Genomic DNA, 21,665 nt, shown 5'->3' with positions numbered 1-21,665 from the left:
TAGGTATTCCTGCTGGTGGGACCCTGAATAAGTTGGCCTGCCCTCTTGTTGCTAATTGTACCAAAATACCTAGGGCTGAGACAGCTCCCTGGTCTTGGCAAATGATCATGCCGACCCGAGCATGATGGAAATGGACACTCGTTGCCAAATCTAATTTTTAGTCGTTGATCATTGACGATGAATGCACAGGAAAACCCGCATTTCACATTTACCTTTTCTAATTTGATCCTCATTGCACTTGCGTGTGTATGAGCGAGCAGTGATCCACAGAATAGACCGCGGCAGAACCCTGTCTGGCTTCCTCAAGCCATCTCACATCAGGCTGCAGATAGAACATTTTGGACCTATACGATCCATCATCCTTCGTGTGTTTTTTGCGAACCCCCCCCCCCCCCCCCCCATCCCGACGAAGCGCGATTACATCAGCGCCACTACCACCCCTCAGCTCAGCCACTCGTCAATCGATCCACGACCTTGCTGAGTATCACATAGTCGGGGGCCCTCGTCTCTCTTCCGCCCCGGAGCACCCTCGGACGCGGGGATATGTCGTCGGTGACAAAGCCCATTTGCTCGTAAAAGGCCCTCGCGCCCTCGTTCGAGGTGAAGCAGGTAAGCATCACCTTGGTGATCGGCGGGAGCGTCGCTGCGATGTTGCACAGGTAGCCCATCAGCAACCTTCCGAGACCGCTCCTGAGAAGCGTGTGCCCGCATTGATCAGCAAGAGACGCGAGACAACGGGGAAACTGCCCAGTCATTTTGGGGACTTCAAGTCATAGTCATACTTGCGGACCCTGTCGAGCAGGTGAATCTCGTAGCAGTACAAGACCGGCTGGCCCTCCTCGTACGTCGGCATGAACGACGTAAACGCCGCCATGGCACCCACGCCGTCCCTGACCAAGATGTACCGCAGGCCCGGCGACTTCATCTCGGCGAGCTTGGCATCGCGGTTCCAGCCCATGCTGGAATTGCGGTAGTCCTGCCCGCTGGTGAGGTCGATCATGTCGAGGCACGAGGTCAGGTCCGGGTCCGTCATGGCCTCGGCCCGCACGAGGACCAGGCCGTACTCATAACCCGTTTTTGGGTGTTGCCATTTGGTGGTCCATTGCACGTGTCCTCCACTACGCTGCTAGGGAAGTCGATAGTCGATTTTTTGTTTGTTTTAGTGATGAAAGTCGGCCACGAATTGTCGATAACTGCATGACGGGTTTCACGCTCAAAACAATCCCACTCACGTCAATTGAATATATGTACTGAGGAATTCTTGGTCGCTTTTTTGGTTGGCCTTCTCAATTGGATCTGTTTGTGCGCGGCTTCTTCTAGAAGACATTTTCCTTTGAATGTGCACGAGCGACCGAGATGTCAAGTAACTTTTAGGCAATGATTTGTGGTGATGGCTGCGCCAGGGACAATTTATTGTAGTGAGTGGATGCTTGCCAGCATGCGCTGAAATTCACTCCAGTTGGTCCCGCCCAAGTTTCCAGCAGCTTCCTCACTGCTGCCGCATTTCTGACGGATTGCGCATCTTTCCTTAGCAAACATCAAAACTTAAAAGACCCGACGTGATTTTAGAGATTATTAGAATATCAGCCAGACTGAAAAAACCTTTTTGTCTGCTGGATTAAATGAAGCCTCAACTATGAGTCGCCAGATTTAATTTCCTTGAAATGGTCGCAAGTCACGTGTGCACTTGTCCCTTGTCGCCTGCAAACTTGAGCTTGTATTCGCTCTCATCTTCACCCAACCTTTATCATATCAAACTTCGTGGCAGAGAGCACAATGGCAGGAACAACTGTATTAAGAAGACATCTGTCAAATGCCATCGCACAGAGCGTCAGAACCGGCTGCAGAAATTATGCCACTCCATCCTCGAGGCCAGCGTCTCGCCTCGGCCCAACCCTGGATTTAGAGTCTGTAAGTCGTACATGATACTCAAACGCAAAACCCATAGAGAGACCGATCAGGCCTATGAAAGAACCAAAATGCAACGACTTCAAGTCGACTGACACCTCTTTCGGGATCCAGTTTATCCGGAGATCAAAAGTCATGTCCCTGTACCGCAGCTTCGTCAGGGCCACCTACAAGATCGAAGACCCCCAGACTCGCAAGGAGACGCTGCAGTACTTTCGCTCAGAGTTTGAGAGCAACAGGGGCGTCACAGATTCGGTACGTCACCACCTCCAAACTCTTGCATAGTCCTTCATTCATGATTGAGCTTGTGCGGCCTGCTGACGATTTCCCCAACCTGACCTCTACCACAACAAAAGAGTCACGTATCGCATCTACTGTCCATGGGCAGGACCATGTTGGGCAGCATAGAGCGTTCAGTCAACCAAAAATCATCATAGCACTTAGTCAAACACATATAATACACAATAGCATGTCCCCCCTTAAGCAACTATATCCGTGTCCAGGGTGATCATTCGTCTATGTTTGTTTTTTTCCTCCAGAGTCTAGACATGGCCATCTGTCCGGTATTGCCACCTATGTTATGAGCTCGACTCCAGACGTTGATCATATATTTGTATATATACAGCTCACTTGCGTGTGAGATTTTATCATCCGAGCCTAGGCGCCCCGAGTCGAGGGTAGGCTCCAGACCGTCCGTATCGTACATTTCGCCCATTCCTGCCCCGGGCCCGTTCAACCACCCAACATCGCTGGCTGGTCTGTTTGGAATCATGGGGTATGCTGCAATTGCCCAGTCGCGAACCGCCACAGCCTTCTCGTTGGTTTCAAGAGAAATCTCGCTATAAAAGGAAACATTTCGATATATATTCGACGTGTCGTCTCAGCTCTGGCGCTGCTTGTGCCTCGGGTTGGCGCTGCAGATGATGTAGAGGTAACCCCGATGCCTCTTTCCACGCTTCCTCCGAACGACCTGTTGAGATTCCATGCCGTCAGCACAAGTCCAGTAGTCATATGTCCCCTCTAACAAAGCCCCACAACGACGCCGCATCATAGCATCCAAAGAGCCCATACCTTGCAATGCTCGCAACGCTTCGTAATAGCACTACGCAGCTTCATCCCCCTCGCCTGCTGCAGCTGACGCAGGGCGGTCTGCACCGCCCCGACCCTGGGCCTGGCGCTCAGCAAGCTGTTGATCCTGCTGCTGCCGTTGCATGCAGTCGTCGTCGTCGGTGTCCTGTGCCACAGCGATCGGGTTTGCTGCGGCTGCACCAGGCAGGCCTTGTGGCCAACAGCGGGAGTTGCGCGCGCGCACCTCGAAAGCAGCAGGGATGTGCCCACCCTCGGGGCTTTGCCGAGGATCGCCATCCCGGACATGGTGGTGTTCAATTGCCGGTTGGGCGATTCGGAATTGGGAGTGGTTTGTGTTTTGTGGGTGGTTGTTGGTTTTTCGGACGAGCGTTTGAGGCTGCGGTCGTCGGACGCCGGCAAAGTGAGCTTGACGCGATTGGAGATTTGGGATTCGATTTTGTCATGTGGTCACGTGTCTGGTCCCGCGATTTCAATCCCTGGCATGGGTATCAGAGAGAGAGAGAGCACTGGGAGCACAGTTGCAATGCGACACATTCTTCTAAGGAATCTAAATGAAGATAAAATGACTTGAAGTTCCTGAGAATTTCATCTAGACTTGAATTAATTTTTTTTTTCCTGTGCCTGCATATGGTCTGAATGGCTTATTGTAGATGCCGGTTTCTCATTTTACATGCTTGCTATTTAATCGGGTGCTAGCTAGTCTAAGGCGCCTTATCTATATCCATCTTGCCAGAATACTACCTACCGAACTTCAAAAGAAAGCGCAGCACAAATCACAAGCCTTCATAACAAAGAAGCAACTAGCCACCGGTCTCAACAAAGTCTACCCACTTGCACAAGACGCCCGGGAATGTTCTATCCAATTAAATGCTAGGTGAGATTCACGCCTGCTAAAAAACAAACCAAAAGAAATCACGTGAAATCTATTCATGACTCTAAAGAGGGACTGCCCCCTCTTCGTTGACCCCTGGACCACCCAAAAAGGTCTTGGCCACCTCCGATTGCGTGCAGTCAAACCACGGGTATCCAATCTCCTTGAGGAATTTGACCAGCTCCGGCATTTCTCCGTCTGGGCACTGGATGCCCGCCAAGATCTTGCCGACGTCGCTGCCGTAGTTACGGTACTGGAACAGGCTGATGTTGTAACGCGGCCGCAGCGTTGCCAGGAACTTCTCCAGCGCGCCGGGCCGCTCCGGGAACTCAAACATGTACAGCCTTTCGTTGGGCACTTTGGCCCGTCCTCCAACAAGATACCGCACGTGGCTTTTGGCCAGTTCGTCACCCGACAGGTCCGTCACCTCCATACCGGCCTCTGCGATGCGGCCCATGAGTAGCTGCAGCTGGTGGGCACGCTGCGCTACTGGCGCTGTCAGCGAGAGTCCCAGCATTATGTTGGCCACCTCGCCATCAGTGTACCGGTAAGTGAACTCGGTGACGTTGTTGGGCATGATGGCTTCGATGAGCTTGGCGAAAGAACCCGGCTTCTCGGGAATGCGGGCCGCCAGTAGCGCCTCGCGGCCCTCACCAACGTTGGCACGCTCTGCTACGAAGCGCAGCCGGTCAAAGTTCATGTTTGCACCGCTAGTTATGGCGACAAGGGAACGGCTCGAGTCGGTGGACGGGTTGGCCGCGACCCACTTCTTGAGTCCGGCCAGAGCCAGAGCCCCGGCGGGTTCGACGACGGACCTGGTATCCTCGAATATGTCCTTGATGGCAGCGCACGCCTCGTCCGTAGTCACCTGGACCATCTCATCGATGACCTCCTGGCAGATGCGGAAATTCTCTTCGCCTACTGTCCTGACGGCGGCACCATCTGCAAAGAGGCCGACGTCCTTGAGGAGTACACGCTCACCCTTGGCCAACGACTGAGTCATAGCGTTGGCGTCATGGGTCTCGACGCCGATGATCTTGATGTGCGGTGCAATCCGTTTTACGTAGACACCTATGCCGGCGATGAGACCGCCTCCGCCCACACAGCAGAAGATGGCCTCTAGCTTCTGCAGGTTGGTCTGGCGGAGCAGCTCCATGCCAATGGTGCCCTGGCCGGCGATGACATAGGGATCGTCAAAGGGCGGGATGTTGATAAGCCCGTCGTGCTTCTCGCGCCGGGCGCACTCCTCCTTGGCCGCGTCGAAATCGGGCCCGTGCAGCACGACATGGCCACCCATACGAGCCACGGCAAGGTGCTTGATGCTTGGCGTGCCCTCGGGCATGACGATGGTGGCGGGGATCTTGAGCTTGCGGGCAGAAAAGGCTACCCCCTGAGCGTGGTTGCCAGCTGAGCAGCAGACGACACCCCGCCATGATTGAGCGCGGTCGAGGTGAGCCATCTTGTTGTATGCACCGCGCAGCTTGAAGCTGAAGACGGGCTGCTCATCCTCCCTCTTCAGAAGGACTTTGCACTCGAGCCTGTTGCTGAGGTTGACGGCATGGGTGAGTGACGTCTCCTTGCATACCTCGTAGACCTTGGAAGTCAAGATCAGGCGGAGATAGTCAGGGTGTCCACTTGGCAGTATGTAGTCGTCAGGTATCACCTTCTTTGCCTTTCGACGTTTGCTCTCCGCCGGTGGTGATGGGTTGGCGCTGTACTCTGTGAGTGAAAGACCGGTCAAGCTGGGCGTCCGCGAGGGGCGCGTTACAGTCATAACTGGAGTGGTGGGCGTCGCAGGCGTTGCGGGCGCCACGCTGCAGCCATTGGGGCCGTTGATACCGTCACCATTGGTGACGGTCTCCTGGCAGGAAGAACCGTTGATTTTTGTCGCCGTGACCTCTAGATCTGAGGGCGCCGCCATTTTTGTGGATGGTAAATGGCCGTCATAAAGACGGAGCAGGGCAATCATGGGCGCGGCCTTTGTAAGTCTTCAGCGAGACCGGCGCTGATACTAAGTTTTTTGGTGGGGTTGCAGGGACCAGTGGTGTAATCTTGGCACACTAATAAGGCCGATAGCGGGGAACAAAAGACTGTTACATAGTAAACCTGCATAATAGCCTATACCACTTGCAGTAACACCCTGCATTCGAGACGCCGCAGGTCTTATATACCTATCTCACCTCCTGAGTAAACGAATGGGCTCTCAAATCATTCATTGATTGGTACCCGACGGCACAAGATCAGAAGCGCTTATTGTTTCGCCATGACCATCTGAGGCTTCAATGCATCTCAATAACTGATTCACGTATACCGTAAACATGTACAACGAACACGCTTACCGACTTGGGCTAGAGAAAAGAGAAGGTATCTAATCTGATCCCCTCTTCTTGGCCTCGTGCACCTTCCTATACGATCTATTGTTCGAGGCATCAGCTGTGTATCAACTTGTCACCTGCATCAAATGGCATTTGTTTTACGTTTGTATTTGTTTTCGATGGCCGATCCTACCCGCCGCGCAGGGGGGCCGCGTCTATCAAGGCTCTGAGTGGCTGGAATTTTTGGGGCGATTTTTGGAGGAAGTGAAAGCTTGAGCTAGGACCACCCTAACGCCATTCCAGATCGTCATCGAACTTTCAGAGCTGCGACATCCATGACATTGCCAGACGGACATACTCCGTACCACTTCTGAGCAAAACGTCTCTTGTGACAATCCGAGCCAATTAAGCATTCTAATCGAATACCACGCCCTCGCACTACCTTACGCGATGCCGACAACTGGTCCTCCGCCACCCCTGCCGGGAGATCGGCCCCTGCCATCTTCCTTTGACAATGACGAGTATGTCACTGCTTTCATCCGAACCCCCTCATTGTAACGTTCCGCGGAGGAGGAAAACGCAAGAAAGCGGCGGCTGTAGATATAGATAACTAAAACAAACACCAAAACCCCCCGAAAATAGAGACTTCTACAATGAAAACGGCTTCCAAAAGATCGCCCGAAAGCTCAAGCAGGAGCCGCTGGTGCCGCTGGGCTGCGTGCTGACGGTGGCGGCCTTCACCGGCGCGTACCGGGCCATGAGGGCGGGCGACCACGGGCGAGTCAATCGCATGTTCCGCTACAGAATCGCCGCGCAGGGCTTCACCATCCTCGCCATGGTGGCCGGCGGCATCTACTACAGCGACGACCGCCACAAGGAGCGCGAGATGTGGAAGGCCAAGCGCGATGCCGACGAGGAGGAGAAGCGCCTCAAGTGGATCAAGGAGCTCGAGGCCAGGGACGAGGAGGACAAACTCGCAAAGGAGATCATGGACAAGAGGAGGCAGCGCGCCGCCGCCGCCGCCGCCAAGCGCGAGGGCAGGGCCGTCGAGGACAAGGCCGCAGAGGGTGGTGCGGCTGCTGCACAGGATGCCAAGTCGTCTTCTGGTCTGAGCTGGGCCTCAGCGCCTGGGTGGTTTGGCGGGAACAAGAACGAGCCCGACGCAAACGCGCAGACGAATACAGGAGATGCTGAAAAGCCGTCGGAGAAATGAAGGAGTTGACCCTCTCTCCGTTTCTTATGTATACTACAGATTGTTAAGGCGTTTTTTTTTTCTTTTTTTGGGCTAGCAAAAATTGGGGACATCTCAGACCCCCACGGTGGATTGATCAGTTGCCGATGAACGATGGGCTGATACCAGTGTAATATGACGCTATCTAGATGTATCAATATCTTTACGTTGCTTTTTTTTTACTGTTTGAAACTCGAGAGATTTACCCGAGCTCGAATGGTAGAACCAGATCCCTACTCTGCAGTTGGTGATAAGTTGGGATAAAATGGTGATCCCAAACAAACGGAAGATCCATGGACTGACCTGGACCGAGGTGGCTAATTTGACAGATGACAGGCGCCTCAATAATCTATCAAATCGATCTTTAGATTGCAAATATACATCCGAACATTTTCCCATTGCCTTATTTTCACCATGATTTGAGATTGGATCCATACTAAGGGTTTCAGTAAGCATTGCATATTCAGTAGTGTCTCACGTTCGTGTCATTAGTCAACGGATCCTGCCCCTTTTTCATGGCAGCTTCGCCATCTATACAAGCTCTGATATGCCGACATATCTCATACATATATAAATATAAATCTGGTATATCCCCGCCGAAAGAAAAACAGAAAAATCGCCTTGCCCAAACCACAAAGTCGATCTACTTCCCTCCTACTCATGAAACGCTTGTCAAGTACGACGTAAAACGACCGTCACGCAAGTAAATCAAAACAAACACTCTTTCACGCTTCCTCTATGCCCAACGTTATACTCAACCCATCTTGCAACTCCCCTCCTCCCTGGTACGAGTAGCGGCCCAGGATTCATGACATGGCACCCCTCGTACGTCACACAAAAGGGCGGCGCCGTAGCGTCGGCCAGCACTAGTGCAGTTGGTAGGGGATATAGGTGTAGCGCCGAGGCGTGATCCCAGTGTACAGGGCGGACAGCTGTGCGAAATGGAGCCAGATATCCTTGGTCAAGGATCGTCTTGACGAGCTTTTGAGCTGCGCGCACATCATGCGGCACCATGTCTGGTCTTGGCTCTTTTGAAGCTGCGCTCTCTACAGCCGGATCAGGCAGTTCGTCAATTTCCATGTCCCCTGCTGTCGGGGCGTCGTCCGACATGCGCACTTCGTTGTTGTCGTGCTCTGGGCCGGTGGAGGTAGAGGACGAGCCTTTGAGCCGCACAGCAGCCCGCCTTAGGCGCGCTGATATATCATCGCGGAACAGGACTATCTCGTGATTTGGACCAAAAAGCGTCATGCGACTCGGGTTGGTGGTGAAGACGGCCTCGCCCCCAGGCGCGTTCGCTCGTGGCGAGGTCCCTTCGGCGTTAGCGGTGGCGAAGGCGCGACGGACGCGCGACGTGAAAAGGTCTGGAACGGCCTTGCGCGGTAGAGGCACCGCGGCACCTGCGCCAAATGACGAAGCCCAGCCATCGTTATCGCCCGGAACAAAGACGAAAGTAGATTCTCGTAGGAGCGATGGGAATTCGGCTAGAGTCCCCGCGAGTGAATCAAAGTATTCTTTGTACTCGATGCTGCCCCCTCCGCCGCTACCGGTTAATCCAGCGGATCCGCCTCCTCCACCTCCACCAGCTCCGTTCCGAGCCATTACGGCCTGTGATGAAAAGCTTCCCGCAAGAACAAAGGCCAAAGGTGTCGTGGTCTTGTTGGGTTTCGTGCTTGCAACAGTCTCGTCAGCGGCGTCGTTTTCGCTGCCATCATTGTCTGTTTCGTTGGCATATGTGGCCAGAATCTTGCGCAATGCCTGCAGAGCACGAGGCTGGTCCAGATTCAGCTCGCCCAAGATGATAATTCGGCCACGTCTGGGGAGCGTTGATGAAAGAGTGGACTCCAGTACCGACGCGGCCATGTCTTGTCGAGAAAGCTGTGGTTGGCGCAGTAAACGTCTTTCCAGCTTTCGCATCCTCGGGCCCATCGCGCGCTCGCTCCCAACTCCTAGAAAGTCAATCCATCCAAAGCCACCCCCTATGGTGTGCTCCAAACCATCGCCTTCTGGTCCGCTGACACCCAGTGTCGCTCGCCTCTTCTCACATGGCGGCTGGCCGATGAAGAAGCCCTGAAATCGACCGCCAATGGTGCCACCAATTCCGCTGCTGCCACTGAGGCCCTTGGCGGTGTGGTCATCCTCCTCCTCATAAACACCATCGATGAGCACAACCATCCCCGGGGTAAACCATGAAGAATCGTCGGGAATGGTGGCTGCTTGGGTGACGTCTAGCGCAATAGTTCCGGTAAGGTCACTGACAGCAAGGTTACCTGCCGGCATTATTACCAGCATTCCTAAAAGCATGTGGTGGCTGCCGTGGCGTCCAAGTAAGTTGGCAATGGGTGTGATTTTATATGACTGTTGTGATGAGAGGGATGACGTTGAACGGGCAAGTGAGCCGCGTTTGGTGTCGGCGACGGCGGATGTCTGAAAGGCTTCATTACGAAGGAGACGCTGGTGGATGACGTTGAATCGATTGCGAAACAAAAGGGTCTTATGAGAAGCTGTTGGTAATATCGAAGGTTTAGAAGCATCTCTATTATGTTGTTGGCTCGTTAGCACTTCTCTGGTTGCCCTGACAAGTTGATAGCTGCTTACCTCTCGAAGTGCTTTTTGGCCACGTTATAAACCATCCGTGGCTGTTCATATGCCCCAACTACTTTCAACCACTTTCTTGGATCACTGAGCGTGTCTTCTTCGGGCTCTTCCTCGAAGTTGAGCCCAGACATGCCCATACTAGACTGGCTGTCATCACGTTGAAGTGCAATAGATGGTCTCAGGCCCAGGCGGGTGGTAGAAGAATAGTCCGGTTCCCTCGAGGGATCCAACAGAAGACTATTCTGCCGAACCAAGCCCTTTCCTGCACCAGTAACAATCTTGCCCCCAACCATGTTGCCTTCCAGCGTCTTGAGGATGTCCTTCAGGATGGGGCTGGCCCCATCGACTATCACCCCGCCATTGCCAGCCTTCCACGATTTTGCCACCTCCTCTAGCACACGCTCGGCGAGCCCTTCCTCACGCCATCCTGAGCCGCAGTGTCGGCCGACAAAGGACGCCAGCTCTTGTAGAGCAGACGATGTGAGGGTCAGGCTGTGTTTTTTGGTAAAGGTCCGGAAGGCCAATGGGCGGAGTGTTGCTGGCGGTAAGAGGATCGGGAGGATGGCTGCTCCGGCGGGCTTTTGCGGGTTGAAGGGCCGCAGTGTGTGAGCGGGCGTCGCAAAGGCCGGCGACGAGGATGGTGCTGCACTAGAGAGGGGGGGTGCTGCCCTGCCTGGTGTTTCTTTGATACCGCCGAAGAAGCCATTGCCGAGGGGCTTCTGCGCCCGCTTCTTTCTTGGGCTGAGCCGGGGAGGACTCTGTGCTTCACCCATGACGTAAAATTATCGCGGATACTACGTTACTGTCTTTCAATTCCGTAAATTTTCGCAGCCGCAAGTACCCTAGCTTCCTGCGACAATTTGACTTTGAAACCGAGGTTGATCAGAGCCGTCTGGAGGAAAATGCTGCCAATACAGGAAGAGTTTAGAGTGGGACGCGGTATGAGACGCGACTGTGAATCTAAGTCGCGTTAATTGAGATCTTAGTGGAGCATGCCCCACCTCGATCACTTTGACAGGGATCTAGCTGCTAAGTGCCGACAGGGATAACAATGGAAAATACTTCGAGATGACGGCATCAACTACAACGATCAGGAGAACGTGCTTCAACGTTGATGATCTATCAAATTGCCACGATGCTCCTTGCCACGAGAATATCAATGCCGACGCGGCTTGCAGGGCACACTCTCGTGCGCCGGGCAATGAGCACGCTACCCAACAATTCGCACATAGTAAGTTACCCTACGGCCGATGCCATCACCAGGCATTGAATCGACACCAGTACGCGGGAAGCTTCAATTCCCCTAAATGCTAACTGGGCCGTCCACCCCTCGTGCCAGAAAGTCTTTGCCGACGCATCGAGGCCAAACACGCACATCCTGACCTACCTTGAAACGAACCCCCCGAGCCCCGGCCTAGCCATCGGCACCACAACCGAGGTCCCTCCCACTCCGCGGTCCTTCTCCGAGAACCCTCGATTCCTGTCCATTCTCAATGAGGTCCTGAAGCAGCACGCCCACCGTGACGAGGGTCTCCAGGCGCAAGCCAAAGCCTTTGCCTCGCCCGGCGGCGCGACCCTCGGCTCGGGCGGCGTCTTCTTCCCGCAGCAGCGACAAAAGAGGAGAGGCGATAACGCGAGCGCGGCCGGCCTGGGTGGCGGCGGCGGCGCAGGGGGTTCGTCTGCGGGTGGCGCGAGCGCTCAGGGTGGTGCTGGGGGCGGGGGAGTCGGTGGGTGGGTGCACTTGAGCGATGTAGGTGCAGCTAGCCGTTTATGCCGGGTGACATGAGTAGCGACTGATGTTCGGCGATCTTTGTTCTTTCAGGCGAGAAACCCGCCTGATTATGGACGCATAGCATGGTCTGTACTCCCTTTCTCATCTCGTATGTCTGCATCATCGATGCCTGGTGACTTGACTCTAATCACATGCTTGCCCGGGTATTCAGGCCTGAGGATATCCTCGGGAGTGTCGAGGTCGACGCCGAGGGTAACCCCATGAACAACTTCCAACCAAGTGGGACATACCGTATAGTGAGTCATCAATGCAGAACAAGCCCTTTTGTGGCCGGAGGAAAGAGTACTGACACGATAACTATTGAAAAAGTTGACAAATGAGGGAATGTAAGTGACACCAATGACCCCTTGATATCTCACTTTTGAAGGCGTACCTAACACGAAGGATTCCATTTAGCCTGGGACTGAGCCCATTCCTTCGTCAAAAGGTGATTGAGAAGCTCAGAGAGGAAGAGCAAAAAGAACGATTGGCTTAATAGGGGCACAAGTCTCTGCAGTATGCACGGCGAGAAGTCATCAATGTCTGACAAGAGCTATGCAAAACTGCGTGGGTTAAATAACGGCTTTTGTCGTGTCTGGTCAAGCCAGTGACGATGACTGGGTATGTACAACAATGTAGGATATTTATGCATCTCTAGCACATTGGAGGATGTTAAGAGCATGACACGAGCCACGATAGCTACCTTCTAGCTTACGTACCCGATTCCGGAAGGTGAGATGTGTAGACCAGCACCGGATTTCACGGGCGGATAATGCTTGGCACGGGCTGGGGACCGTAGACATTGTGGAGGACGGACTAGTTGGCTCTCGGCATCTCACTGCAGAAAGTCGGGTCCTACCACTCGACCACGCGATGGTCCGCATTCTGGTCGAACGTAATTGATGATTATCGTTTTCCCAAATGGATTGTCAGTGGTCTTTATTGCAGGAGTCACTACGATGGCATCTTATTGAATGCATGAGGACAGACGCTGACGAGAGATTTTTTCCTTCTTTTTTTTTACTGCTTTTGGCTGCTTCACCCTAATGCAAATTTTATGTGACCTGTAGGCTATGGCTCAGTGCATTGGAGCTCAGCCGACTGCGGTTATGGGTGTCAGGTGGCGCGCCGCCTTGCATACTGCACAAACCTACCCTTGCATAGTTGGAAGAATGATTATGGCAGAAAATTCTTATACCCAAAAGCCGAACACAACATTGAGGGATATTTGTGTTACCCATGTGGCAAAATGCGACCAAAACTTTTGTTTGTTGTTGCATCGCAGCGCAAAGTATTGACAAATATCTTATATTGTGGCTTGAGATTCGTAAGTCGAATTGTGACTCACCAGTGATTAAGGGAGACTAAATATTGCTTTCTGCTGAAGGTTGTTTCTTGGCCAGGGACGGCCGTTTTCTTGGGTGCAGGACACCACTGCAGGGCAATAATTCAGAAACGCTCAAGGGTTTGTTCGTGGCGGATGACCCCGGGAAAAGGCAGCGCGAGGACCGCCCTTGGCGATCAGCACAATCATATTCGTTTTGCTGTTATGCATGCCTATTTTTTGTGGTTCTCTCATCTCTGTGTTCGGACTGATACTTGCCATGGAAAATGCAGTGAGACCCAAGAACTTGGAAACATGCAAGCTTTATGTGATGATAATCGTTGCACAGACATCTGAGCGAGGAAATGGCGATCTTGTCAAGGGAGAGGAGCGGGAAACCTACCTACCTACTTACAGTAGATGAAGATGTGCATGGAGGGAACATGGTGGCCCAGTGAAACACCGCTCAGTGCTGAGCTGAGCGTAAAGCTGAGCTGGGCGCAAAAAGCTGCAGCAGAGGCTTTGCCGACGGATGAGGGAAGGTCAACAATAAATAGGGGTTTAAAAAAAGATACAAGAAGCAAAGAAAATGCGACACAATGGGTGGTGACAGTGTGACACCAAGCAAAGAGAAGGGTGAAAAAAATCCGAAATGTCGAAAACTTATCTTAGACCTCAAACGGCGTCCCAAGGTGAGTACCCCAACCCCTCTGAGTAAGATCGATCTTTGGCGTCGCGTGTGGCAGATATTCTGTACCTTTGTGGCTACTTTCCAGCGGCGAATATATCGGTAAAAACTATAATAGGCGAAGCCAACTTTCCTAGTATACATGTCGAAAAATCCGGGGAGACTATCTTTCAGCCCACGATTTATTTTTCTCCCATACTGGGCGATTGGTCGATCTTTTACCGCAATAGATTAAGACGGCCCAATATCTAATTATTCAATTGATTGGCTCATCTGCCGGCAGGGCAGTCTCGTAGATTTGCCAAGATTGCGAAAGGTTGTTTTTGCAGATTCCCACAGGAGCGACGAGACCATTGCTTGTTAGCCCTGTCGATGCTGATTAGCACATGGATCAAGGCCCATCAATTGAGTCTCTTGTCTTAGATTCCCTTTGTCGCGGTGGGTTATCATCTTATCCGATCTCTCTGTGATCTGTTCGTCCGTACCAAGAAATTCCGAAAGCGTGGAACGTCAGATAAACTTTGGCTCCTTCTTGGCAAGTCAACCCAAAGTTGTAGTGCAGTCTACAAATTATGGACCAGCCTGACAATTAGGTAGGTACCTAGTTAGGTACCTAGGTGAGGTACCTGCCTATCTGGTACCTACCTATCTATTTCGGGCAGTTGTCAGCCTGTAGTGCATCACGTGAGCTTTGGGGGAACCTTCCCTCCTGTTGTAATACACGGCGAGACGTCATTGATGCTCCTTAGGAATATAGCACAGGGCACAATCTAACCTCAAAGCTACCTGCTGTAGGTATGGTTGGAAGGCAAGGCACGTAGCAAGCTGTGGATCTCGCTAGCATTCGGGAACCCGGGCGCAACAAACCGCTATTCTTTTTTTCAGGGCTGTCTTGGCTCGCTAATCTTGATATGCTTCTAAAACTGCCCGATTCACACGCTGTAATTGCTGACTGGCCAAGAGAACAAGCCAAAAGCATAAGCCACTGTGAGCTGAGAGTCGCGCAGAATATCAGAGCAATCTATGAATTGCCAATAACCAAATACCATTGGCAGGTGATTTTGCTTGCTTCCTGCACGCTTCGTCCCTTCATTTGGAATCTATTCTTTGAGCATAGAAGAATCCCCCCGCGCGATCGGACCAGGTCCCCAGGGAATAAAACACAGCCTGGATATTTCTGGATTCGAGGCAGCAGAAACAATATCCGAGCTATGGCTTGGCTAGTGCAGCCACGGCTCCCTTGAAGGGGATTTTTGACTTGGAGCAACCTTGCGCACTGGCCGTTGTCCCGGCTCTGCCTTCACGCACACAGGCCAAGTCTTTGCTTCTCAAGGCCCCACTTTGACGCCTAGCTCATTTTTCCCCTTCCTACCTTACTATGGGTTGCTATGCTGCTGTGCGAGCCCAAACGGTCAAGGACAAGGTCCTTCGGGGCGCCGTTACTGACATCCAGCCTTTCGTGTATCAATGCACTGCAGGTTGCTGCGTCTACCTAGATGGTCCCATATCCAGCTTTGCCCGGCTGAATGCAGCGACCTAGGTCAAAGGAAGGATGAGTAGATGCGGTCAGCAGGCCTCACATACCCCTTTGCGGTCGGCGAAGGATTGGGGATTCTTTACGGGGAATATCTGTGGGAAAAACAAGGACGCACGCAGCTGAGGCTGATGAGAGGAAGCAGCAAAGCAACTCAGCCAGGCACACCCGCAAGGATCCTAGCCATTGCCACCTCCATTATGTGGTGGCAATGGGCTTGCCTGGTAATATCGGGGACTTCAATACTGGAGGGCAATATTGCCCGTAGCTGTTTCCACCACTGGACAGGACAGCCCACCTTGACGATGACGGGACCTTTCAAAATCGTGGATCATCGGGGAAAATTAACCAGAGGTTGAACTGACAGTTTAGGGCTATCAAAACTAGACTAGCAATCTTGGGGCGTGAAGTTAGTGGCTGGGCCACCAATACGAGGGCTCGAGCCGAGTGAATCAACCTCAAGCTATATCGGACTTCCGTCCCGACAGCCACTCAATAGACCACTCTTCACCCCGCCCAGGCTTACACAGCACTGCAAAGACGACAGAATCCTCAGCCTCCAGCCCTGCAGCATGTATGCAACCCAATGTTAGCGACAAGGGGGCCGGGGCCTCGTGAGATTCCCTGGTAAGCGAGACATCGAAGCGGGAGGAGCTCGGCAGCCCGAGTGCTTCTTCTGCATGTCCCTAGCTGGGGCTGGATCGGCGGTGCCATGGGCTATCCCACATGCCTTTCCGCCCCATCACCCTGAGACGTGGAGAGACGATATAAACTTCCCTACTCCCTCGCTTTCTCTAGTCCAGATCTACATTCATTCAGCAGCAGCCAGCAGTTCAAGAGCATTCTCATACTCACACTGCCTCTGGTCAAACGGGCTTCCTTTGTGTACACTCGCTCACACACAGGCGCCACGTCCACACTCGCTCATCATTGTCGAGTAGTCTACTCAACTGGTTTCTCGATTCGATTCACAGCAAACCAACCAGAGACACTCAGTCACAATGCGTTTGTCCGCCTTCGCCTCGGTGGGCCTCAGCAGCCTGGCGGTCGTCACCAACGCCGCCATCGTGACCTACGACTGGACGATCGACTGGGTTCGGGCAGCTCCTGATGGCTTCTCTCGCCCCGTCATTGGTGTGAACAACCAGTGGCCCTGCCCCGCGATCCGGGCCAATGTTGGCGACACCGTTGTTGTCAACATCAAGAACAACCTGGGCAACCAGACCACCGGTATCCATTTCCATGGTATCCATCAGATCGGCTCCAACGAGATGGATGGACCCACAGGCGTGACCCAATGCCCTGTGCCACCTGGAAACACCTTGACATACTCCTTCTACGTAAGTGAACCTCATCCGAACTCGCAATTGCCTGGCTAAATATATCGCAAATCTTATGATCCGATGGCTAACACTGATGAATTTGACAGGCTGATGCGCCAGGCACATATTGGTGTATGGGATGAATCCTTTCCTGCAACCAGATGGACTTTTTTTCCACCTTCTGGTGATAGTAGTGTCGAAGAAATGCTGACTTGACTGCTCCTCTAGACCACTCCCACAGCCCCGGTCAGTACCCTGATGGTCTGCGTGGTCCTCTTATCATCGATGACCCCAACGACCCATACAAGGGCAAGTACGATGAGGAGGTTATCTTCTCGGTGTCGGACTGGTAAGCTTACCCTTCACCTTCTCACCAATCATGAGATATGCAGCCAACTGACGATTGATCCTAGGTATCACTCGGAGACTCTCCCATTGGTTCGCGCCATGCTCACGCCTGCCAATGACCGATTCTTGCCTCCCTTCCCGGACAGCATCATTGTCAACGACGGGCAAAACACAAACTTTTCCTTTGTCAAGGGCAAGACCTACCGCTTCCGCATGATCAGCTATGCCGCCTTTGCCTCGGCCATGATTCAGTTCGACTCGCACACCATGCAAATCATCGCAGCGGATGGTGCCTACACCACCCAGACCCAGGCCTACCAGATCCGTCTTTCGCCCGCTCAGCGCTACGACGTGCTCATCTCGGCCATTGACCGTGACAACCGCAACTACCCGATCCTGGTCAACCTCGACATCAACCGTGACTACGAGGTCGCCCCGGTCTGGACCAAGAACTACACGGCTCAGCTTGTCATGGACCCCGCCAAGCCCTTCACCACCTACACCGTCAACCAGTGGCGCCCGCAGGACGACTCGACCATCAAGCCTTACGATGTTGTTGGCGACGCCATCCTCCCCCCTGCCGACAAGGTCATCACTCTTGACTTCACCTTCTGCAAGGACGAGAACAACTACCCCCGCGCCTGCTTCAACAACCAGACCTTCATCATGCCGCACACTCCTACTCTGTACACTGCTGCTACTGTCGGCGAGGCCAACACTGATGCGATTGTCTACGGCAACGTTCTCCCTGAGATTGTCTCGTACGGCCAGGTTGTCGACATTGTCATCAACAACATCGATGCTGCTATTCACCCCTTCCACCTGCACGGTCACCACTTCCAGCTGCTCGAGCGCCCCAAGTCCAACACGGGTGTCTGGCCTGGCCGCAGCGGAGGCTACAACACCCTCCCCGCTCTCCGCGATGTTGTGCACGTCAACGCCCACTCGTATGCTGTTCTCCGCTTCAAGGCTACCAACCCCGGTGTGTTCTTGTTCCACTGCCACATCGAGTGGCACGTCGAGATGGGCTTGACTGCCACCATCATCGAGGCTCCCGAGAGGATCCGCGGCAAGACCTTCCCTCCGGACCACATGGCTGCCTGCAAGGTCATGGGTATGCCCACTGCCGGCAACGCTGCCGGAAACACTGTCAATGTCTACGACACCAGCGGCTACAAGGAGGTCCCTGACACTGTCTACCATGGGTGAGTCCTCTCCACTCTTTTTTTTTTGCCTTTCTCCCCTGGATCCATTAGAACATAGACTAACAGATGCCGCCAATAGTGCCATGTACTACCCGCTCGGTATCCCAGGCCCTACCCCTCCGGACTCTCCTGTCCCTCCCACCAACGCTGCCCCGACCAGCACCACCGGCGCTACTGTTCAGTCCACCACCACAGCTGCCGCCAGCGCTACCTCGAGCATCAATGTCGACGACCTTGTCGAGTCCCTTGCTCTTGACGACCCCCTGCCTGTGCGCCGCAGCATAAGGCAGTCCAGGCCTGCTCGCCTCTAAATTTTCCTTTTCTTCCCAGATTCGCTACTGTCGATCAATCTGTCACAGTCTAATAGAGTCAAGCCATCTTGGCTTGCCTCGTCCTTTTCACGCAGTCATCTAGATCTCTACGCCTCATCATGCCCCCGCCCATATACCACCCACCTTGACGCACGAAAGCGCAAACCTACCGACAGAACCTGGTCGTGCCCGATCAGTCCAGGTCCCAACCTCCTCTCACTCCTTTCCACTTATAGATTTAGACGATAGATGTCTTGGAGGATTGGGGGTTGCCAGGCTCATTGCGGAGTTCAAGGGGGATTTTCTCTCTAATCATGTAACTCTATACTATCTCATCTTGAGATAGATTCCTTTTTTTTGGGTTTTCTCTCTCGTTCTTCTTTTCCTTTGTTCCATATGTACTTTTATTATTCTTGGATATACAGTTAGCACTGAGTGCCATAGCTTTAATGGAGGTTGATCTTCTACCCAAACCCTTGTCCTTTATCATGGTGAATTTTTTCGATGTTTCTGGCTACTAATGTTAATGTGCCTCGGTGTTTGATTGCGGCAAGACTCTCGGCCGTGATCCATACCTACTGACTCTCCCCGCCATTCTCAGGTCAGCTTTAGATTGTTTGGAATTTTTTGTGTTGGATTGCCATTGGCAAGCTTGGACCAGAAGCTATCATGCAGACTAGAGTGGCTCGGCCAAGCATTGTGGCACCGGGAACCGGTCCGTGTGGCGGGCTTTTCTTTAGTGTATCGTGTTTAATCGTACCTCATATTTTTGCCTCTGTAACTTGTTTGATAAGATTGTTTTTCTAGTTCGCTACCTAGAGACTCGGCGCTTAAAGTGATTTGACTTTTTTGTGATAACTCTTGCTCATATAAAACTTGCAAGCTTGCGACCTCTTAATGTGTCTTGGAAACCTGCCTCTTTTTTTTTTAAGAGAAAAAAAAATATCATGCCATATTCTCGGCCCTTTGTACAAAGCGCAGCACAATGTAATCTCGCAAAAAAAAAGATGACTGGCGCGTCTTGTTCTTGTGAGTACGTCATCAATCACCGTGATGGATTTCGGACTCTGTACCCGTGTCCCTCCGGCGATGCTCAGACCAGGGACCTGTCAAGTCGGGGATCGGGCGGCATTTCGTATCACAACACAGCACTGACCTGACCTGGGCCGCTCCGACTAGAAATTTGGGGGGGACTGAACGCGGGCGTATCATCTTTGCAAAACTGCTGTGCTTTTGTATATGTTTTTTTTTTTTTTGTTTTTTTTTTTTTGGGTTGTCCTCAGCCAACTTGCTGGTAGCCTTCTCTGCATGCCGGCGCGCCACGTTCGCGAGAAAAAAAAAAAAAAAAAAAAAAAAAAAGAACGACACAGGTAACAAGGCTTCGGTTGGCCAGTGCAGAGCAGACCAACAGGATGCCGGGTGATCGGGCCTTTTGTCGGGACGAGCTTTTGTAGTTTGTGCCCAATATATTAAGAGGCTGTCATATAGGTCCCCGCCTGAGTGGGCATATGGTCTGGTCCTTGCGTGATGTGTTTCCAACGGTTTTTTTTTTTTTGTGCTAAACAAATTCTCAAGCCAGCGCTTTTTGGCGCTGAGGAGTAATGGAATTTCATTTCATACTTGTGAGGGTAAAGGGGGACTTGGGTTCGGTGGCTTCACTCGACCCCTTTCCGGATCTTTTTTTTTTCTTTTTTCTTTTCTTTCTCTGGAGTATGTTAGACAATGGCGCCAGATTGGGGTCCTTATAAATGTCATATTATAATCGTCTTGTACTACTTTGCACTGGAGCAATGACCGCGGTTTGGCGCGTGTGTGACGGGCCTACCCGCACCGCTGGTGATCGATTCAGCCATCCCTGGTCGATCCCAAGGGTGGCGTATGGTCTTTTTCTCCTGGATATTCCTGGTGTGATGAGCTGGGGCCAAAACTGCTGGACCTGGTATGTGTGATATCACAACCGGTACTCATGAGTGATGTGTGTTTAGTGTAAATTGCAAGCGCGATTAAGCACGTTGATCGTCAGAGAGCTTTCACGAATCGATGTGGATAGCATCTAATAAGCGTTTTCTGCGTGCAATTTCGGTCAAGCTTCCGGCCTGGGCTGGATATCAAGGTGTGAAGGCCGGGGAGATCTGCCCTATGCGGCCTTTGGTGCATGTTGGCGACGGCACCATGATGGCCCCGTTGCTGAACCGACGGTACCTGGAGCCGCAAGGGAATACGCGGTGTTTTTATCTGCCTTGGCGAGTACGTATCGCGTATTCTCTTGCTAAAACAATAACAAAGAAGGGAGGGGGGGTGTCGACTTGTCCAAAGGTTGGGGTTTCTTTGCTGTGACGGAGTGAACAGACAGGCCCTCCTTGCTCTCCGCCCACCCTGATGACACCTACTCAGAGTGGAACAGGATTGCCAGTGGATGATCGTCCCTATGCTCCGAAGAACTGGGACGATCGCTGTGTTTCTAGAAACGAACTCGACAGGGAAAACATAGCTTAATTTGTTATGAGTTACTTCATATCTGTTTGGCATACCTAAGACGGAAATCTTGTTTGGTTAGCGTTTTCATGCACAGCCTTGAGCAAAAACGAAAACAAGATCAGTGTATGTTTTTCCCAAACGTTTTTTTTTAAAGTGGTGCAAGCTTTGCTCTAGGCTATAACCTATGTTGCTTTGCTCAATACCAAGTTTCCAAAAAAAAAAGAAAGAAAGAAAAAAACAGACAAATGGTTTCATGCTTACCGGTGGGGATGACCGGACTGGGAATTGGGGGGAGGAGAAAAGCTTTTCCGCAAGTCCACTCTGTCGTTATATATGCTTAAAGTGACGGTATAATGACAGTTTCCTTTCGCGTCGAGAACTTCTTTAAGGTGAACTGTTGGAGTTCCGTCCCTTGGTCGTCATCTCTGGATCCTAGCTTTTGATGTGTGGGGGTTCTCGGTGGTTTATCTGCACTTGGTAACATTTATCAATTTGTAAACATTTATAACCTTGGTTTTGTAGGATATTGTCGGAGGTGGCCAGTCAACTCCTGATTATTTGTATTTTACCCCACAATCAGGTTTCTTGCGATGTGTTGCACAGCATGAGAAACAAAGAATTGCAGGACTTCCCCAATTTAGGTTTGAGGAAGGAGTAATATCCTGTGCGAGCAAA

At 52.3% G+C, this 21,665-nt stretch overlaps 10 protein-coding genes across 10 annotated transcripts; 5 read left to right on the top strand and 5 right to left on the bottom strand.

Moving 5' to 3' along the window:
* Positions 1 to 381: 381 nt before the first annotated feature.
* Positions 382 to 1,388, bottom strand: MGG_07226 (uncharacterized protein). Its single transcript, XM_003715396.1, has 3 exons — positions 1,233 to 1,388; positions 783 to 1,118; positions 382 to 690 (listed from the first exon to the last, which is right to left on the bottom strand). Exons 1-3 carry the CDS (start codon positions 1,325 to 1,327, stop codon positions 447 to 449), a joined length of 675 nt encoding a protein of 224 aa, XP_003715444.1. The 5' UTR covers positions 1,328 to 1,388; the 3' UTR covers positions 382 to 446.
* A 388-nt stretch (positions 1,389 to 1,776) lies between these two features.
* On the top strand, positions 1,777 to 2,548 carry MGG_12381 (uncharacterized protein; the record flags this gene model as incomplete). The annotated part of the gene is made up of 3 exons (XM_003715395.1): positions 1,777 to 1,911; positions 2,023 to 2,163; positions 2,534 to 2,548. The coding sequence occupies 3 exons, from the start codon at positions 1,777 to 1,779 to the stop codon at positions 2,546 to 2,548; spliced, it is 291 nt and encodes a 96-aa protein (XP_003715443.1).
* On the bottom strand, positions 2,296 to 3,386 carry MGG_07225 (uncharacterized protein). Its single transcript, XM_003715394.1, has 2 exons — positions 2,980 to 3,386; positions 2,296 to 2,878 (listed from the first exon to the last, which is right to left on the bottom strand). Exons 1-2 carry the CDS (start codon positions 3,280 to 3,282, stop codon positions 2,789 to 2,791), a joined length of 393 nt encoding a protein of 130 aa, XP_003715442.1. The 5' UTR covers positions 3,283 to 3,386; the 3' UTR covers positions 2,296 to 2,788.
* A 188-nt stretch (positions 3,387 to 3,574) lies between these two features.
* Positions 3,575 to 5,980, bottom strand: MGG_07224 (threonine dehydratase). The gene has a single exon (XM_003715393.1). It carries the CDS (start codon positions 5,835 to 5,837, stop codon positions 3,933 to 3,935), a length of 1,905 nt encoding a protein of 634 aa, XP_003715441.1. The 5' UTR covers positions 5,838 to 5,980; the 3' UTR covers positions 3,575 to 3,932.
* A 467-nt stretch (positions 5,981 to 6,447) lies between these two features.
* On the top strand, positions 6,448 to 7,585 carry MGG_07223 (altered inheritance-mitochondria protein 31). The gene is made up of 2 exons (XM_003715392.1): positions 6,448 to 6,704; positions 6,826 to 7,585. Exons 1-2 carry the CDS (start codon positions 6,634 to 6,636, stop codon positions 7,394 to 7,396), a joined length of 642 nt encoding a protein of 213 aa, XP_003715440.1. The 5' UTR covers positions 6,448 to 6,633; the 3' UTR covers positions 7,397 to 7,585.
* Positions 7,586 to 7,827: 242 nt separating this feature from the next.
* On the bottom strand, positions 7,828 to 10,919 carry MGG_07222 (DNA polymerase epsilon subunit B). The gene is made up of 2 exons (XM_003715391.1): positions 10,010 to 10,919; positions 7,828 to 9,947 (listed from the first exon to the last, which is right to left on the bottom strand). Exons 1-2 carry the CDS (start codon positions 10,780 to 10,782, stop codon positions 8,123 to 8,125), a joined length of 2,598 nt encoding a protein of 865 aa, XP_003715439.1. The 5' UTR covers positions 10,783 to 10,919; the 3' UTR covers positions 7,828 to 8,122.
* Positions 10,920 to 11,083: 164 nt separating this feature from the next.
* On the top strand, positions 11,084 to 12,705 carry MGG_07221 (uncharacterized protein). Its single transcript, XM_003715390.1, has 6 exons — positions 11,084 to 11,240; positions 11,349 to 11,759; positions 11,832 to 11,866; positions 11,953 to 12,037; positions 12,111 to 12,127; positions 12,198 to 12,705. Exons 1-6 carry the CDS (start codon positions 11,124 to 11,126, stop codon positions 12,274 to 12,276), a joined length of 744 nt encoding a protein of 247 aa, XP_003715438.1. The 5' UTR covers positions 11,084 to 11,123; the 3' UTR covers positions 12,277 to 12,705.
* Positions 12,706 to 13,239: 534 nt separating this feature from the next.
* MGG_15883 (uncharacterized protein) lies at positions 13,240 to 13,549 on the bottom strand (the record flags this gene model as incomplete). Its single annotated transcript, XM_003715389.1, has 2 exons — positions 13,240 to 13,410; positions 13,520 to 13,549. The coding sequence occupies 2 exons, from the start codon at positions 13,547 to 13,549 to the stop codon at positions 13,240 to 13,242; spliced, it is 201 nt and encodes a 66-aa protein (XP_003715437.1).
* A 2,778-nt stretch (positions 13,550 to 16,327) lies between these two features.
* Positions 16,328 to 18,205, top strand: MGG_07220 (iron transport multicopper oxidase FET3; the record flags this gene model as incomplete). Its single annotated transcript, XM_003715388.1, has 4 exons — positions 16,328 to 16,666; positions 16,756 to 16,780; positions 16,877 to 16,997; positions 17,062 to 18,205. The coding sequence occupies 4 exons, from the start codon at positions 16,328 to 16,330 to the stop codon at positions 18,203 to 18,205; spliced, it is 1,629 nt and encodes a 542-aa protein (XP_003715436.1).
* A 2,097-nt stretch (positions 18,206 to 20,302) lies between these two features.
* Positions 20,303 to 20,631, top strand: MGG_15882 (uncharacterized protein; the record flags this gene model as incomplete). Its single annotated transcript, XM_003715387.1, has 2 exons — positions 20,303 to 20,451; positions 20,601 to 20,631. 2 exons carry the CDS (start codon positions 20,303 to 20,305, stop codon positions 20,629 to 20,631), a joined length of 180 nt encoding a protein of 59 aa, XP_003715435.1.
* Between the last annotated feature and the right edge of the window lie 1,034 nt (positions 20,632 to 21,665).

The sequence above is a fragment of the Pyricularia oryzae genome, chromosome 2 (assembly GCF_000002495.2).
Source record: "Pyricularia oryzae 70-15 chromosome 2, whole genome shotgun sequence".
In the NCBI taxonomy this organism is placed as follows: domain Eukaryota; kingdom Fungi; phylum Ascomycota; class Sordariomycetes; order Magnaporthales; family Pyriculariaceae; genus Pyricularia; species Pyricularia oryzae.
The sequence above is the reverse complement of the archived record's forward strand: the minus strand, read 5'-3'. Positions and strand labels throughout refer to the sequence as shown.

Coding starts and splice junctions, on each gene's coding strand:
- MGG_07226 (XM_003715396.1), bottom strand. CDS start 1,327: ATGTCTTCTAGAAGAAGCCGCGCACAAACAGATCCAATTGAGAAGGCC. Junction 1,119..1,232: donor AGTACATATATTCAATTGAC/GTGAGTGGGATT, acceptor CTAGCAGCGTAG/TGGAGGACACGTGCAATGGA. Junction 691..782: donor CTGCTCGACAGGGTCCGCAA/GTATGACTATGA, acceptor CACGCTTCTCAG/GAGCGGTCTCGGAAGGTTGC.
- MGG_07225 (XM_003715394.1), bottom strand. CDS start 3,282: ATGTCCGGGATGGCGATCCTCGGCAAAGCCCCGAGGGTGGGCACATCC. Junction 2,879..2,979: donor AGCGTTGCGAGCATTGCAAG/GTATGGGCTCTT, acceptor GAATCTCAACAG/GTCGTTCGGAGGAAGCGTGG.
- MGG_07224 (XM_003715393.1), bottom strand. CDS start 5,837: ATGATTGCCCTGCTCCGTCTTTATGACGGCCATTTACCATCCACAAAA.
- MGG_07223 (XM_003715392.1), top strand. CDS start 6,634: ATGCCGACAACTGGTCCTCCGCCACCCCTGCCGGGAGATCGGCCCCTG. Junction 6,705..6,825: donor TCTTCCTTTGACAATGACGA/GTATGTCACTGC, acceptor CCCCGAAAATAG/AGACTTCTACAATGAAAACG.
- MGG_07222 (XM_003715391.1), bottom strand. CDS start 10,782: ATGGGTGAAGCACAGAGTCCTCCCCGGCTCAGCCCAAGAAAGAAGCGG. Junction 9,948..10,009: donor GCCAAAAAGCACTTCGAGAG/GTAAGCAGCTAT, acceptor ACAACATAATAG/AGATGCTTCTAAACCTTCGA.
- MGG_07221 (XM_003715390.1), top strand. CDS start 11,124: ATGATCTATCAAATTGCCACGATGCTCCTTGCCACGAGAATATCAATG. Junction 11,760..11,831: donor GGTGGGTGCACTTGAGCGAT/GTAGGTGCAGCT, acceptor TTGTTCTTTCAG/GCGAGAAACCCGCCTGATTA. Junction 11,867..11,952: donor GATTATGGACGCATAGCATG/GTCTGTACTCCC, acceptor CCGGGTATTCAG/GCCTGAGGATATCCTCGGGA.